Below are 16533 nucleotides of genomic sequence, written 5' to 3' on the forward strand. Positions count from 1 at the left end.
AAAAAGAAAACAGACAGCAAGGGGGTTGCATATTGTCACACCAAGATGCCTCCGAGGGTTTGCACACCACAACTGGAGTTGACATGCAAAAAGGAGGTTTAGAAGTCGTTCATATATTTAGGTGGCGCAGTGGTTAGGGTGCAGCACTGCAGGCCACTTCAGCTGACTGTTATCTGCAGTTCAGCGGTTCTAATCTCACCGGCTCAAGGTTGACTCAGCCTTCCATCCTTCCGAGGTGGGTGAAATGAGGACCCAGACTGTGGGGGTGATATGCTGACTCTGTAAACCGCTTAGAGAGGGCTGAAAGCCCTATGAAGCGGTATAGAAGTCTAACTGCTATTGCTACTATTGCAGACTAACTTTGCTCACTGCCAGGAGTTCGATCCTGAGCAGCTCAAGGTTGACTCAGCCTTCCATCCTTCCGAGGTGGGTGAAATGAGGACCCGGATTGTTGTGGGGGCGATATGCTGACTCTGTAAACCGCTTAGAGAGGGCGGAAAGCCCTATGAAGCGGTATATAAGTCTAACTGCTATTGCTATCTACTATCTACCTATCTATCTTCCTATCTATCTATCTATCTATCTATCTATCTATCTATCTATCTATCTATCTATCTATCTATCTATCTATCTATCTATCATCTAGGTGAAATGAGGACCCAGGCTGTGGGGGCGATATGCTGACTCTGTAAACCGCTTAGGGAGGGCTGAAAGCCCTATGAAGCGGTATATAAGTCTAACTGCTATTGCTATTGCTATTATTCCTTTTAGTTGTTCTTTCCTTGCACTTTTCTCTTCCCTTTTTTGAGCTTACGGGAAAATTATTTTTAAATTAAAAAAAAAATTAGGTCAAAGCCGTCAGATCCCTACTCGGTTGTAGCAAGGAGGTGCAGCCGAAATCCACCCACCTTACATGCTAGGAAGCTCCCGTCAAGAAACTCCGATTCCCAGAGGGTGCCAGCAGGAACGCTGCTCTGTAGATATGGGGAGGAGAAAGATCATGTTGGTTTTTTTAATGTTTCTGCCCGCATCCCCAAGAAAGAGCCCAAAAGATAAGCTCTTACACAGCCGGGGCATGGAAGACGAGGGGGATCTCCACCTGATTCTTTTGGTCCAGGCTTGCAAACACAACTCAAACCTACAAGGAGGAAAACTGAGTCAAGACAGAGCTTCTAGAAAGTACCCACTCATTGTAGAGCCCTCGGGAGTTCACTGAAAGCATTGATGGGTAAATTGGCAGCCAATTCTGCCTGTGAACAGGTAAACTTTAGCATTTCAAAGAAATTTATTATTTATTTTATTTATTTATTTATTTGTCTTGTATGCCGCCCACTCCCGGAGGACTCCGGGTGGCTCACAAAAGACAAGGGAAAGGGGGAAAACGAGACAAAGACAACATATTAAAAACAAAACCAACATTCACAATTTCTGTGGAGGTAGATGCTTCTCAGCAGGAATTCTGGGAGTTAGTCCTCATCAAGTTAGCTGAAAACACCACTGCAGAGCACCTCTGTATTCCACCAGCTGCTGGCACCAGTGCATTCTTTCAATGGATACATTCCCCCATCGTGCCTGCTTATTCTCTTATAATCCCTTTCTCTCCAATGAATGCAAATGCATTAACATTAACTCCCTTCGTGTGAATTATCCCAGCAGCCGAGTTAGCATCCCAAGTGGGGGGAAAGGAAAGCAGAGTCAGCTTCACTAGGATTACAACCACTTTGCTTAGCGACGGCACTGCCGCTCCCAATTCTCGTCGCTAAACAAGAACTACTTGCACCCTTGCAGAATATGCAGCGAAGGCCACAGGAACAGCTAAACGGCGTTTCTTGTTATTGAGTGGATGTTTTTGCATAGGGAAAGTAGCAGGGCAGGGGGGGGGGCGAGCGAGAAGAATTGAGATTGCAGCGGGACCCCGCCACAAATCAAAAGCTTCCCCCGCAAGTCTGCAATTAGCCGTGGCACATAATTTCATGCTCACTGCACGGCCCCCAAGGGCACCCTCGGGATGCACCAATGCGCTTCCTTTTCTGCAGAGTTGGCATTTCGGTAGCTGTAAACACAGCGTCTAATAACTCATTAAGGCTTCTCCTTCCTGCAGCTTCTTCGCAAAAAGGGGTGGGATTTTTCCAAGGTCCAATTCTTTCCCCCCCCCAGATAGTTCCTACATTGCAGTCTTGCTGCTGGATGTACATTTGTATTTGTATTTTATTATTTGTATGCCGCCCTTCTCCGGGAGGACTCAGGGCAGCGAACAATTCAAGGGGGAAAAAAAGGGGGAACATAAAAAACAAAATACAAATAATAAAAGTAAACAACAGTCGCACAACCATACACGAGAGGGCAGGGAACTCATCACCCCCAGGCCTGCCGGCAAAGCCAGGTTTTGACGGCTTTTCGGAAGGCCTGGAGAGAGGTGAGGGTCCGAATCCCTGCGGGGAGTTCATTCCAGAGGGCCGGAGCTGCCACAGAGAAGGCCCTCCCCCGGGTAATAGCCAGGTGGCATTGGCTGGTCGATGGCACCCGGAGGAGGCCAACCCTGTGAGATCTAATGGGTCTGTGGGAGGTAATTGGCAGCAGGCGGTCTCTCAAGTACGCAGGTCCAATACCATGAAGGGCTTTATAAGTGACGACTAGCACCTTGAAGCGTATCCGGAGACCGATCGGTAACCAGTGCAGCTCGCGGAGGATAGGTGTAACGTGGGTGTACCGAGGTGCACCCACAATCGCTCGCGCGGCTGCATTCTGGACAAGTTGAAGTCTCCGAATACTCTTCAAGGGCTGCCCCTTTCCCTGTCGCAGTTCCCACCACCACCACCCCATCTATTCCCCACTCACCCTCAGGACTTTGGATCAGCTCTGGAGCACAGGAGTCACACTGGCCAGTCTCGAGGTTGAAGAATTTGTCAGCCGCACATTTCTCAGGAAGGCTGGAGGCTGCAGACCCGTCCCTTAGACCCAGCACGGAGCCCTGCAGGGGATTAAGAAGAAGCAGGAGGAGGAGGAGGAAGAGGGAGCTTTTCAAACTCGGCATTTCGAAGCTTGCAATGGGGGTAGGAGCATTCCACTCCCCGCAGATTGATCCTCTGTGGGACAAGATCAGGAGATCTCCTGCACAAGGCTTTTGTGTCGATCCAGGTGTATCCGTAGTAACCAAACACAGGTGTGGCTTCTTAGGAGCTGAAGCAAGGTGTTTAGCTTTGACTCCCCTGCCACTTTTACCCGTGGTCATCGCCTGTGGCCAGATTCAGCCACGGAGACAAGGCATGGGGCGATCTTGGCGCAAGACTTAAGGAATCACGGTAGACAAGGGCTTTCTCTGGTTCAACACCAGTGCCACGACCACACGGAAAACACCAAGGAAGACTGGTGATTTATGAGGTTGAGAAAGGGTAGATTATGCGAAGAAGAAGGCAGCGATGTTATAACCACAGAGAAAGTGGGTGAAATCCAAAGGCCTTTATGACTACTGTAAAGATCACGAGCCATTTTTTTTTAACCTTTTCTTTTCCTGTTGTTCTTTCTCATAAGGGTGAGAACTGGTCCTAAGTCCCTTTTTTTCAGTGCCATTTGAATGACAGCCAAATGGATGGTTATAAGTCAAGGATTACTTGCATTCCATTTATTTAAAAGAGAGAGAGAGAGAATAGCACAGAAGACGGGAATATGGAATAAGCGTAACCTGGGTATGGGGGAAAAAAGAGCGAAGATGTAGTTTCATTTATTTATTGAAGCTTTATTTTATTTTCCCCTGATTCTGTCGCAATGAGAACTTGAAATGTTTTCAGTACATAAGTTAAAAACAACAATATTTCACGTAGGACATGAAGTCGCACTCTTGATACAGGGCACTCACAAGTGCACCCAATGTACATCAGAACATTATATATATATATATATAATTATATATTACACAACCAAACACAGCAGTTTTAAAACTTCAGCGAAACTCACAAGATGGAAATGCTTACAATCGTACGATATGCAGTTCTGTTTTTTGCTTTTGCTTTTTAAAAGGGTAAACAAGAGAAGGATGGTCTCAAAATGACATATTCAGCAACACCCTCCCGCACACAAAAAACCTAGGATCTGTTGCAGACCCGAAAAGTCGCTTAAACTCTTCATTGCAATGACAATGCCCCCCTCCAACAGGCCTTTAAAGCCGACCTCAGAAATGCAAGCACACATCTGGATTTATGTCTTGGCATTCCACTAATCGTAGACTCTTCGCTCACATTCGGTTCAGTGCTTCTCTCCAGCCACCCCCCCCCCCTTAAACAGAAAAAAAAACCCTTCAAGATTTAACCGTGGAACAGAGAGGAAAAAACAAATTCACATGAGCACAATTGACGAGAGACCCAAAAGGATGAAGGTATAAAAGGAGATGGGACGATATGCATCAGAGGAACGGGACTCCTGCAGCCTTCATGGAATAAAGCCCTGGATTGCTGTGGCTTGCAGGAACCCAAGAGAAATCCACACAAAGCCGTCTTCAGATCCGTGCTTTCAATCATCCAGAAGTGGTAGCTGAGTTTTAATGCCAGTTTGCCCCACCGTGAAACCCTTTTGCAATCAACCCGTTGTTGGTGCATCCCTCGATGCGTTGTTTCCGCCGTGTGTTATAAGCTGATGCCTGCTGGGAGAAGTAGATGCCTTGCCCAAACTAGAAGAAAAGCCGAGCTAGAAGAATTTAGCAGAGGCCTCTCTCCAGATGTGGTGGTTTGGGCTTTTCCTGCAGGAATAGGAACAGCGAAAAGCCAAGCGGGAGGAATACTGATGTGCTGAGCCTCCTCCAGATGCTTATCTGGGCTCCAACTCTTAACAGAAGCTGCTACTGGCAAGGAACAGGCTGCTGAAGACCGCAAGCTGCTTGTTTTGGAAACCACCAGGAAAGGATCTGGTTAACAAGTGGAAATAATAAGGGGAGCGTCCAAAAATTCTATCAGTAGAAGAAGTCACCCCCACTCCCAGGGCAGAGTCAACAGAGACAACTAACATCTAAGCCAGTGTTTCTCAACCTTGGCAACTTGAAGATGTCTGGACTTCAACTCCCAGAATTCCCCAGCTGGCTGGGGAATTCTGGGAGTTGAAGTCCAGACATCTTCAAGTTGCCAAGGTTGAGAAACACTGATAAGCAAGGATTCCTTCCTTGAACGCTCAAAGAGGAAGCATGTCAAAAACCTATTCTCTTGGCGCCCTCTCCTGGTGGACAAGGGATCTGCAAGGGTCCAACTTTCGCGGGTTATTCCAAGATTTAAGGTGAAGACTCACTGTCATTCCTAAATAACAGGCACATGTACAGAGAGGGAGGGAGGGAGGGAGGGAGAGAGAGGGAGGGAGGGAGGGAGGGGAAGAGGAGAGGGGGGGGAAGGGAGAAAGGGAGAGAAATGGATTTTCTTGTGGATTCTGTAAACCAACCAACCGCTAGCAGCGATGTCTTCTTTTCCCAAAGAATGAGAAATCGGCATCCATCCAGCCACGCAACACGAATGGAGAACACTTCCCTACACACCCAAACATCAACCGGCCCTTAGAAACACGCTTGCACACCAGACACGAGAACACAGGTTGATCATCGAAGGCCTGAGAAGCAGAACGGAAGAGTCTTCTCCCAACGGGAGGGGGTGTTGAAGAATATTTTGGTTGCCCTCCCCCCCCCCCCCAAAGGTGGCTTGTGGCTGCCCTGTAAGCCTTCACCTTTGTGAATGGTGGGACCTCACAGACAACCCTCCACCTGCTTCATGTGGCCCAACCAGGCGAAGCCTCTGTGAGGTTGACAAACCAGACAGATGGGATCAGTCGATCTGGGTCAACCAGTTGACCAACTACATCAACCAATGTTGGGGTTGGTTCTTGTTTACACCTCCTGAGTTAGATCAGCTTCCTGGTTCCATCGGAACATATTGCATTGAAAGGACACAGGAGGCCCCAGAACTGCTCCAGGCAATCAGGAATCTGGGCCTGGTTGGCTGGCTTACACAGCATCTTAAGGGTTCAAAAACTACAAAGGTCAGCCCCTCCCTGCCTTTAAATACCTTTCTCTGCCCAACAGGACGAATTGAAGTAGCCTTCTGCATCTACAAAGACCTTCCTCCAGAATGACCGGCTCTGTAGAAAAGCTAAAAGCCCTTTATCTGCCTGTCCGTTCCATCACAATAGCAATAGCAGTTAGACTTATATACCGCTTCATAGGGCTTTCAGCCCTCTCTAAGCGGTTTACAGAGTCAGCATATCGCCCCCAACAACAATCCGGGTCCTCATTTCACCCACCTCGGAAGGATGGAAGGCTGAGTCAACCTTGAGCCGGTGAGATTTGAACAGCCGAACTGCAGAACTGCAGTCAGCTGAAGTGGCCTGCAGTGCTGCATTTAACCACTGCGCCACCTTGGCTCGGTGCACAACTCCTGCACAAGTCCCATTTTACATTTCATGGCTGTTGGGGGAAAAAAATACTCTGGCTCCTTCAAATCGTCTGCAATGATGCGTGGAGGGTTTTTTTGTTTTTGTTTTTGCCGTCCTTCTCAAAAGGCCCAGCTGTCCTGGCCCCAATGATTCTCCCTGCCTTGCGTGGAGGGATCTCCCCAGACAGGGGCCAAAGCCAGGGTCTTTCATGCCCGAAGTCGGAGGAAGTGGTGTCCTTGAGGCTGCGGAAGGAGACAGGCGTCCTGGGATGGAGAAATCTACGCCTACGGGCTGCTTAGCACAGCACGACACGGTTGAACAGCAATCATGCAGGATTATTGCAGAGTCTGTAGGGGGGGGTCTGTGGATTTAAAAGCCCATCTGAAGTCTCAGGACGGCCCAGGAGACGCGTCTCACAGCTTTTCGCCTCCGCCGGCCTCTCCTCTCCGTCTGGCAGGCTGTGGAAACTATTCAGCAGCCATTTGATCAATGTGGTCGCTCAGAAGCTTGTACTGCTCTGAAAAGAGAATCAAAGGAGAACCAGCTGAGAGATCTTCAGAAACAAGGTCAACGGGTCGGGTCAAGCCGGCGGTGGGGAGAAGAGCTTGGAGCTCCAGTTCAGCAGGAACTCTTCCAGCCTACAGAATGGAAATCCCTAGGCATTCCTCTCCCGCAACCTAGTAACCCCTACTGTGCTAGGCCGGGGGTATGTGGGTGTCAAACTTGATTTCATTGAGGGCCGCATCCAGAAGTTTGATAGTTTAGTTTATGATAGTTTTATTAGTATTTGTAGGCCACCCTTTTCCCTGAGGGGACTCAGGGCGGCTCACACAAAACCGGGAAGGGGGAATACAGACATTAAGATAGAAAGTGGGTTCCTATCGGTTCGCACCAGTTCGGTAGAACCGGTTCGTCAAATCTACCGAACCGGTTAGAAGAGGTTCCACCAGTGGACCCGGAAAGCAGGCCACACCTACAGAAGAGGTTCCAAAAATTTTTGAAACCCACCACTCACACACACACACACACACACACACACACACACACACACACACACACAGAAAGAGAAAGAAGAAAGAAAAAAAGAAAAAAAGAAAGAAAAAGTGAGAGAGATGAAAGAAAAAAAAAGGAAAAAGGGACAGAGAGACAAAAGGAAGGAAAGAGAGAGAGAGAGAGAACACATGGCTGGCCACTCCCATCAGGTCACATGGCCAGCAAGCCACTCCCACAAAGGAGGCCACACCCACAGAGTAGGTTTGAAAAATTTTTGAAACCTACCACTGACACACACACACACACTCACACAGAGAAAGAGAAAGAAAAGGAGAAAGAAAGAAATAAAAAAAAGAAAAAAAGAAAGAAAAAGTGAGAGAGATGAAAGAAAAAAAGGAAAAAGGGACAGAGAGACAAAAGGAAGGAGAGAGAGAGAGAGAGAGAGAGAGAGAGAGAGAGAGAGAGAACACATGGCTGGCCACTCCCACCAGGTCACATGGCCGGCAAGCCACTCCCACAAAGGAGGCCACACCCACAGAGGAGGTTTGAAATTTTTTTGAAATTGGCCGCATCAGAGTTGTGCTTGACCTTGCGTGGGGGGGGGGGCAAGATGGGTGTGGCCAGGGTGGTGGACATGGCCAGCATGACGTCACTCATGTCGGGCAGGCACCTGTAGTGGCCCGAGTCCTCTGCCAACAAAAATGGGCTCTCGCCCTCCGTTTTGGGCTGGGACGGCCTCCTGCAGCCCTCTGCCACCGGAAGTGGAGCTCGGGAGGGCTGCGAGCGGCACTCCCAAGCCCTGTTTTTGCTGACAGAAGCACGGTGGGCCAATCTTTTGCTATTTCCAGGGCAGCCCACGGGGCCAGATCTAAGCACCCATGGGCCAAATCCGGCCCGCGGGCCTGGAGTTTTGACACCCCTGCGCTAGAGCAAAGGTGCGCGTCCAACCTCGTCAGCGTTAAGACTTGTGGACTAATTGCTATGCCAGCTGGGGAATCCTGGCAGTTGAAGTCTTAAAAGCCTTAAAAGTTGACGCGGTTGGGCAATCCTGCACTGGGCCAAGACGGTTCCACCACATCTGTCACCAGCATTGCAAGAACAGCAAATTCCCCATTATTCAATCGGCAGCCTGGGCTACTTCTGCATACGGTTTATGTCAAAAACCATCCTTCCTGAATTGATGTCCTCCAGATGTCTGGGGATCAGCTTCAGCCATGTGGAGGATGGGGGGGGGCACACATCTGGGGGGAAGGGGGGCAGCAGGCAGCCTAAGGCGAAGCCAAAAGGCTAAGATAGGAGCATCTGAATCCCCCAAACAGCTTTTTCCGTGGCAACCTGAGGATGTGTGGACTTCAACTCCCACGTTGGTTGAGGAATTCCTGGAACGGGAGTCCACTGGAAGCTGCCACTTAAGTGTCAGAGGAGCCATCAAGAGAGCAGGAATTCTCCACCTCGGGAGACTGAAGGGGTGTGCGCTTCAACTCCCAGTGAGGCTGGTTGGGGAATTCTGGGATTTGAAGTCTACACATCTGAAAGGTGTTTAGTTTAGTTTAGTTTAGTTTTAGCAATAGCAATAGCAATAGCAGTAGACTTATATACCGCTTCATAGGCCTTTCAGCCCTCTCTAAGCGGTTTACAGAGAGTCAGCATATTGCCCCCAACAATCCGGGTCCTCATTTTACCCACCTCGGAAGGATGGAAGGCTGAGTCAACCCTGAGCCGGTGAGATTTGAACCGCTGAACTGCTGATCTAGCAGTAGCCTGCAGTGCTGCATTTAACCACTGCGCCACCTTGGTTCCTAGTTTTGGTTTATTTGTATGCCGCCCTTCTCCAGGGGGGACTCAGGGCGGCGAACAACTCAAAGGGGAAAGGGAACATAAACAACAATACACATAATTAAAATACACGAAAATCACACAGCCAAAGCAGTCGAGAGGGGAGGGGAATTCATCAACCCCAGGCCTGCCGGCACAGCCAGGTTTTGACGGCTTTCCAGAAGGCCTGGAGAGAGGTGAGGGTCCGAATCCCTGCGGGGAGTTCATTCCAGAGGGCCGGAGCTGCCACAGAGAAGGCCCTCCCCGGGTAATAGCCAGGTGGCATTGGCTGGTAGATGGCACCCGGAGGAGGCCAACCCTGTGAGATCTAATGGGTCTATGGGAGGTAATTGGCAGCAGGCGGTCTCTCAAGTACCCAGGTCCAATACCATGAAGGGCTTTATAAGTTACGACTGGCACTTTGAAGCGTATCCGGAGACCGATCGGTGCCCAGGCTGAGAAACACAGCTCTGCAGGGAAATTGCTCTTCTTCTTCCCCGTTCTCCTTCCCCAAAGATTCCCCCTGGTTTTGCAAAGGCCCTTGGGCCTTCCTCCCGGGCTCAAACCTACCTTCATCCAGGTTGCCAATCACTGCCTGCTTCTTCAAGAAATCGTTGCAAAGTTTCTTGTTCAGCCCAAAAGCCAGCATGTTATGAGTGAACGTTCTAGTCGAGGAAAGTAAAGAGAAGTCAGAACAAGCCAGAAATCTTAACTTTAGGGGTTTGTTGGTTCAATCCAGTTGGACAAAAGTCAAGGAACAAGAGGAACAATCTTTGTGTGAGACACTGAAGAAGCAACATTGGGCTGAATTTTTCAAGAATCTGACCGGGATTCCACATTTAAGTTGTGGGGAATCAAAAGGAAGTCATGGGATCCCAGATGTGGTGGGTCCATACAGCCTCCTTCTCTGCTTAAATCAAGGATCCATGGTCTCCAGCTACATTTCTGCTGTCTTCAGAGCCCCCCACAGATCTCTCTCTTTCCCCAGGCAAAACAGGACATCAATTTTGATCCTGTCTCCCAGTAACCTCAGCCCATCGCTACCCAGGGCACAACTGGTGGCCCCTGGAAGTTCATTAAAAAGAAGATGAGGATGATATGAACTAAGTTATCTGGGGAGTCAGAACTTTGACCAGATCTGTGCCATGAAGTTTACGTTATCGCTGGTCCCCAAAATAAACTCATAAAGTAAGCAGAGGTTAGATCTTTCTAATTCACTCTTGGTTGGTGGCTTTTTTGAGCCCTACCTACTCTGAGCTGAAAGCAAGCCCACCCCTCCTATTAACACATTGCGTATATATTTATTTCAAGACACAACTGGTTTGACTTTTATTAGAACAGGTGGTTGAAGCCACCCGCTGCTTCTTCTGGTGATCCAGAACGAGTTTTTTCCAGATACATCCAATTCCCATCATCTCAGAAGACAAGCCTAGACCTTCAGAAGACCGAAAAAAACGTAGAAGGCCAGCACAGACCTCCAAGAATGTGCAATGCAAAGGAGGCCCATGCATTGGGTAGCCTGGAGATGAGAACACATTAGGGACGCATGGATTTCCAGTATGATTAATGGCAGGCATTTAAAGAATAATTACTGTCTTAATAGAGAGAGAAGAAACTAATTTTTTTTCCCCCAATGTAAATGTGTTTTTATTTTCCATTTTCATTTCGTACAGTCACATATATACTGTGCATAACCGGGGCCATATAACATTAAACAATAAACACAGCCATTCCTCTTGTCAATAATACCCCCCAAAATACAAACCCAATATACCACTTCGACCCTCCGTACACCCTTTCTTCCTCCCCCCTCCAACTTTCCTTCTTCCCTCCAACATTCCCCTCTACCCTACTTCCCCTCCCCCTCTACCACTCCTCTCTCCCGATACACTCCCTCCCTTCCTTCTCAACCTCCCTCCCGTCCTCTCTCCCACTCTCTCTACCCCTCTTTCTTCTATCCCTCTACTCCTCCCTTCGGTGTATTTCTACTATCTGTTAATATATTCAGCTTGTCCTATTTTTACAGTGAAATTAAAGAACAACAGTATACAACAGTATAAGAGCCGAGGTGGTGCAGTGGTTAAATGCAGCACTGCAGGCTACTTCAGCTGAATGCAATTCTGCAGTTCGGCTGTTCAAATCTCACCGGCTCAGGGTTGACTCAGCCTTCCATCCTTCCGAGGTAGGTAAAATGAGGACCCGGATTGTTGTTGGGGGCGATATGCTGACTCTGTAAACCGCTTAGAGAGGGCTGAAAGCCCTATGAAGTGGTATATAAGTCTAACTGCTATTGCTATACAAGTGCAGTATACAACAGTATACAATGGTCGCGTTACTTTAAAATCTAACACATACTATATATCCCCCTCCCCTCCTAACACCCCACCTCCCTTCCCCCCCCCCCCCGACTTCCCAGAGCCCGTACACGGTATAGGTAAGAAACTAATCTTTGAAGGCTGAGAAAATTCGTCTTCTTTTTCTCACTAACTTGAAACCAAGGGCTGGTTTTGGTACTTACCCCAACTGTCCAAAGGTGATATTCTCATTAAAACGGAGGCTATCGTCGCGTTCCTCCTGCGTCATGTGGCACCACTTCTCCCTGCAAACACAGGTGGGGATCATGTAACCAGGGTTCCTTGCGCAATCGACCGGCACATCATGTGTCAAAATTGGCAGGAATGGATAGGCGCAAGGGGGGGAAGGGGATACCTGCTTTCCCTTATTAGCTATCAATTGTGGCAACCACTTGGGAGATGTTTCTTAAGTCGCATCAAAAGGTGTGTTGCCTGTTGCCGATTTCAGATTCTGTATTTGTGCTTGTGTCACTGTGGGAAGTCCAGAGATGAATTTTAAACAAGCTTCCCTTGCATTTGTGGGTTGCGTTCATGGTTATTTAGCTTCTCTGGAGCCCTCTTCCAAAAACATGCTCAACTTTACAAGCCGAGATGTTTTTCAAGGAAGTCAGCTGCCACCATAATGGTGATTGGTGTGACACACCCAGTCCTTACAAGACATCTGTTGTGTGGGGAGCAGGAAAGGAGAAAGCCATACACACAGCAAGGGAGGGGAGGAATGAAGTGGAAAGGAGAAAGGTTTAAAAGCTCTACCTTCGGTCTGATAACCTGATCAAAATGTTAGCTTTAAATCTGAGCTCCCACCATCTAGAATTAAACATTCTGGAACCGCCCAAGTTCTTGCCGTTTCCACCAACCCTGAAAAAATCTGGTCACCATTTCAGAGAAAGGAGGACCCAGGTTCCCCCAGAGGAGAGGCCCACAAGAGAGACCAGATGGAAAGGGACACACCGGGGAAGGGCCTTCTCTGTAGCTGCTCCGGCCTTATGGAACGATCTCCCCGTGGGGATCCGGACCCTTACTACTCTCCCGGCCTTCCGCAAAGCAATTAAGACCTGGCTCTTCCAGCAGGCCTGGGGGCTGTTGATTTATCCAGCCCCATTTTATGTTATGAATGTTGTGGGATTTCACTACTATTCCTAGTCCCGATCTAGGATGTGCAATAGAGACTGTGTGCGCAAAACCCCTAGGACAGGGATGAAGAACCCTTTGCACTCAGCAGGTCAAAAATCCAGACTCTACTAGTGTGTTTTACACACACACACACACACACACACACACACACACACACGGACCAAAGAGGTCTCTCCAAAACCACTTCTCCAGAACTTCTGGAGATCCCACGAGTGTGCTTCCTTCTCACAAGGTCTGCGGAGGTTCTGAAGATCGCGTGGGAACACTCGCACGTTTTTTGAAGCCCCCCCCCCCAAAGCAGCACAAGGTCAGGACCCTCTCCCACACCTTCCAGGGGGTCCAGAGGCTTGGTGTGTCCCCCCCAAAATGGCATGGCGGCTCCCCCTTGTCATAGGTTCACCATCACTGCTGTAGGGAGAAGAGCAAGCCGGCCTGGGCCGCAGCAGGATAAAGCCCCAGTAAGAGGGGAAAACGCAGAGTATCATCATCGGGGCAAGAGAGAACTTACTCAGAAGAGGAGATGTGTAAAGTCCAGACAGTTAACAAAAGGAATGGAAGGGGAGGGAGAGACAGAATATGCCATCCAGACGGAAATCACCAAAGGCACTCAGAAGTCAAAAGAAAGGGAGGAGGAGGGAGGAGGAGGAGGAGGAGGAGGAGAGGAGGAGGAGGAGGAGGAGGAGGAGGAGGAGGAGGAGGAGGAGGAGGAGGAAGGGGAAACCAAAACAGAACACTGAAACTTCAGAAACTTTCTTACAGGCTCAAAGCGGCAATCTCTTTCCACAGACTTACCCCCGCTGCCAAGACGCAGAAATGGCAAAACCCAATTAACCTAAGTGTGATTCCTGAGCTAGGATATCTGATGGGGATGGAAATGTGGGATGCAAATTCAGACGACAATAAACAGTAGGCAGCCCGTGTTGTTGTTGTTGTTTTAAACCCACTGGCCTCCACCAGGGAACTAGAAGTTGAGTTCCTGTCTTTGAAGGGAATCCTGCCCATTGTGCAAAATTTCTCCCTATTGCTGTTTTCCAAAGCAAGGCAAATTTTAGTCAGGAGGCCACAGAGGTCTGTTGGAGAGCCCCCCCCCCAGGACAGCCTCTGAAGGTGGTCCCAGAGAGAAGAGAGAGGGCTGACCGCCGGGATAAAGCAGGCAGCCCCCACCAGGCCAAAGAAGAGGATTCGGTAAATTCATGAGTGACCCAGTTCTGTCGTCTAGCTGAGACAGGCGACAGGATTTCTCACCCACCGGGGGGGAAATTTGTGGACTGGGATAACCGTTTAGGTAGGGGACGGGGGGGGGGGGGAAAGAAAGGGGAGACAGTAAAGGTGGGAAGACACACCTCTTTTCCTCTTCCTCCCAGTGTCCCCTCTGGAGTGGCAGCAGGAAGGGCCAAGAGAAGTCACATGGCAAGTGCATGCAAGAAGGATGGATGGAAGAAAGAATGGAAGGAAGGAAAGGACGGAGGAAATGAACCAGGAAAAAAAAAGAACAGGGTTACAGACATTGAGAGAGAGAGAGAAAGAGAAAGAGAGAGAATTAGTTTTTTTCAACCCTCCAACAAGACAGTACAAGAGTGAAGAGCCTTCCCACCAATCTCCCCCTTCTTTGGACCGTGGGCCAAAAGCTGAGCTTGCTCCGTGAGCTTCTACATCCGAAGAGGAACATCCAAAAGCAGCTCGCCCACAAACAAACAGGAGGAGCCATCTTGACAAGGGGACTTTGAAGGCCAGAGAGGGAGGGGAAACCTTCTCTCCAGCCAACCTTTCCTCCCCCTCGCCCTCCTCCAGAGCCAGAGGGGCCGCCCGGGAGAGGCTTACCTGGTAGTGGGAGACCGTTTCCGCCTCTCGCAGTGGACGGCGTCGAAGAAAGCTGCGTTCCAGAACCTCAGCGTGTGCCTACAAAAACCGGGACGAAGACACTAGAGTTTGCTTTGGGTAGTGAGATGGGCCACATATAAATTTAATAAATAAAAGGAAGGCGGAGCACGGAGGGCAGCCGGGTTCTGGGTGGTTGGAAGGACCCTGTGCTGAGGTGCTCTGAGGGCCGTTTTTCTTTGGGGGCTGTGGAGATTGAGAAGGGCATTGTTACGGCCTCCAGCAGCCGAATCAGAGGAGGAAGAGGAGACGGCGTGGGAGTCAGGGCCAGCATCAAGGCAACCTGGGTGCTCCAAGGGGAAAGAAGGAATGGAGCTGGCAGAGAGAGAGACGGAGGCGGAGCCTGGCCTGTCAATCAGCCCTCAGATGAAGTGTCAACAGCCCCCAGGTCTGGAGGTGGCTGATGAGGAAGAGGAGGAACAGCTGGGTCCAGGGCCTGACGCGTGGATGGGCAGAAGGCAGAGGAGAGGAGAGCAGAGGAAATCTATGGGCCGGTCCTTGGGACGGAAGAGCCACCGCTGCTACCGAAGCCCCTCCCTAGCTCTGGGGATCAAAGGCAGGGGGCGGAGATGAATGGGTGTGGCAGAGGAGAGGAGAACAGTGGAAATCTATGGGCTGGTCCTTGGGACGGAAGAGCCACCGTTGCTACCGAAGCCCCACCCTAGCTCTGGGGATCAAAGGCAGGGGGCGAAATGAATGGGTGTGGCAGAGGAGAGGAGAGCAGAGGAAATCTATGGCTGGTCCTTGGGACGGAAGAGCCACCGTTGCTACCAAAGCCCCTCCCTAGCTCTGGGGATCAAAGGCAGGGGGCGGAGATGAATAGATGTGGCAGAGGAGAGGAGAGCAGTGGAAATCTATGGGCCGGTCCTTGGGACGGAAGAGCCACCGCTGCTAGTGAAGCCCCACCCTAGCTCTGGGGATCAAAGGCAGGGGGCGGAGATGAATGGGTGTGGCAGAGGAGAGGAGAACAGTGGAAATCTATGGGCCGGTCCTTGGGACGGAAGAGCCACCGTTGCTACCGAAGCCCCTCCTTAGCTCTGGGGATCAAAGGCAGGGGGCGGAGATGAATGGGTGTGGCAGACAACTATTCATCTCCTAGAAGGACAGACTTGTTAGCCTGCAGTGAGAGAGGAACCTCTTGCTGGGGCTCCTAATAAAGGAATCGCTGATTTAACTACAGAGGGTTTCTCGCGTGTGGGGATCTGGATCAGAACAAGCATCTTCTCTCTCCTTACCAGATGGGCTGTTGCTTGAGGTGCATGTAGAGGTAGATCTTCTCCCCGTTTCTTTCTTCTTCCTCCTCGGGACTGTACAGAGAAACTGCACCAAAAGGGACATTCACACCGGGGAGGGGTTTTTTAGAGCAGGCAGACCCCTCCCACCTTCACTGTCCTGCTTCAGAGGTCCGGAGCTCCCACCAAGGACCACCGACTCTCTCGGTCCATCTGCTTACCTGATTTCTGCATCCTCTCCCTGGGCTTCTCTTCACCATCCCTGGAAGAAGAGCAGAGGTGGGATTCAGGCAGAGGTGGCAAGACCCCCCCCTCTGCCACAACAGGCTCAGCCAGGGCAGCCTTGACCAAGGGCAACCCATCATTGGGTCCAATCCATCCAAGGGCCACGATCGACGGCTTCTATGCTGTCGATCCCACCCACCCCCAAATCGCGCCCATAAATAAATATTTATTAGTGTGATGATGTTCTCTCCCTGACCCTCAGACCAAATCCCTTTTCCAGCCAGTTCCACCCCTTGGTTTTATTCCTGCCTTTGGGAATCCCAGAGGACAGCCCAGGGAGGAAATGCTACCGGTTTGCTAGAACCCGTAGCAAATAATGCTAACGCTCGCCGAAACCAGTAGTTAAAAAAAGCTTTAAAAAGTTGGGGGAGACGGGGGGGGGGAAATGGTTCCAACGATTGCACGGATCACCCAGTGGTGAAATTAAATTTTTTTTTGGC

General features: G+C 49.9%; 1 protein-coding gene across 1 annotated transcript; it reads right to left on the reverse strand.

Annotated features, from left to right (window-relative positions):
* Nucleotides 1-5361: 5361 nt before the first annotated feature.
* KIAA0513 (KIAA0513 ortholog) lies at nucleotides 5362-16070 on the reverse strand (the record flags this gene model as incomplete). The annotated part of the gene is given in 6 exon segments (XM_087728640.1): nucleotides 5362-6919; nucleotides 9781-9875; nucleotides 11729-11809; nucleotides 14520-14597; nucleotides 15812-15896; nucleotides 16030-16070. Coding segments are annotated over 6 exon segments (430 nt in total), but the record flags the coding sequence as incomplete, so codon positions are not given.
* Between the last annotated feature and the right edge of the window lie 463 nt (nucleotides 16071-16533).

This window comes from Thamnophis sirtalis, unplaced genomic scaffold (genome assembly GCF_051295495.1).
Source record: "Thamnophis sirtalis isolate CommonGarterSnake01/CBP01778 unplaced genomic scaffold, rThaSir2_p1.2 scaffold_14, whole genome shotgun sequence".
Lineage (NCBI taxonomy): Eukaryota > Metazoa > Chordata > Lepidosauria > Squamata > Natricidae > Thamnophis > Thamnophis sirtalis.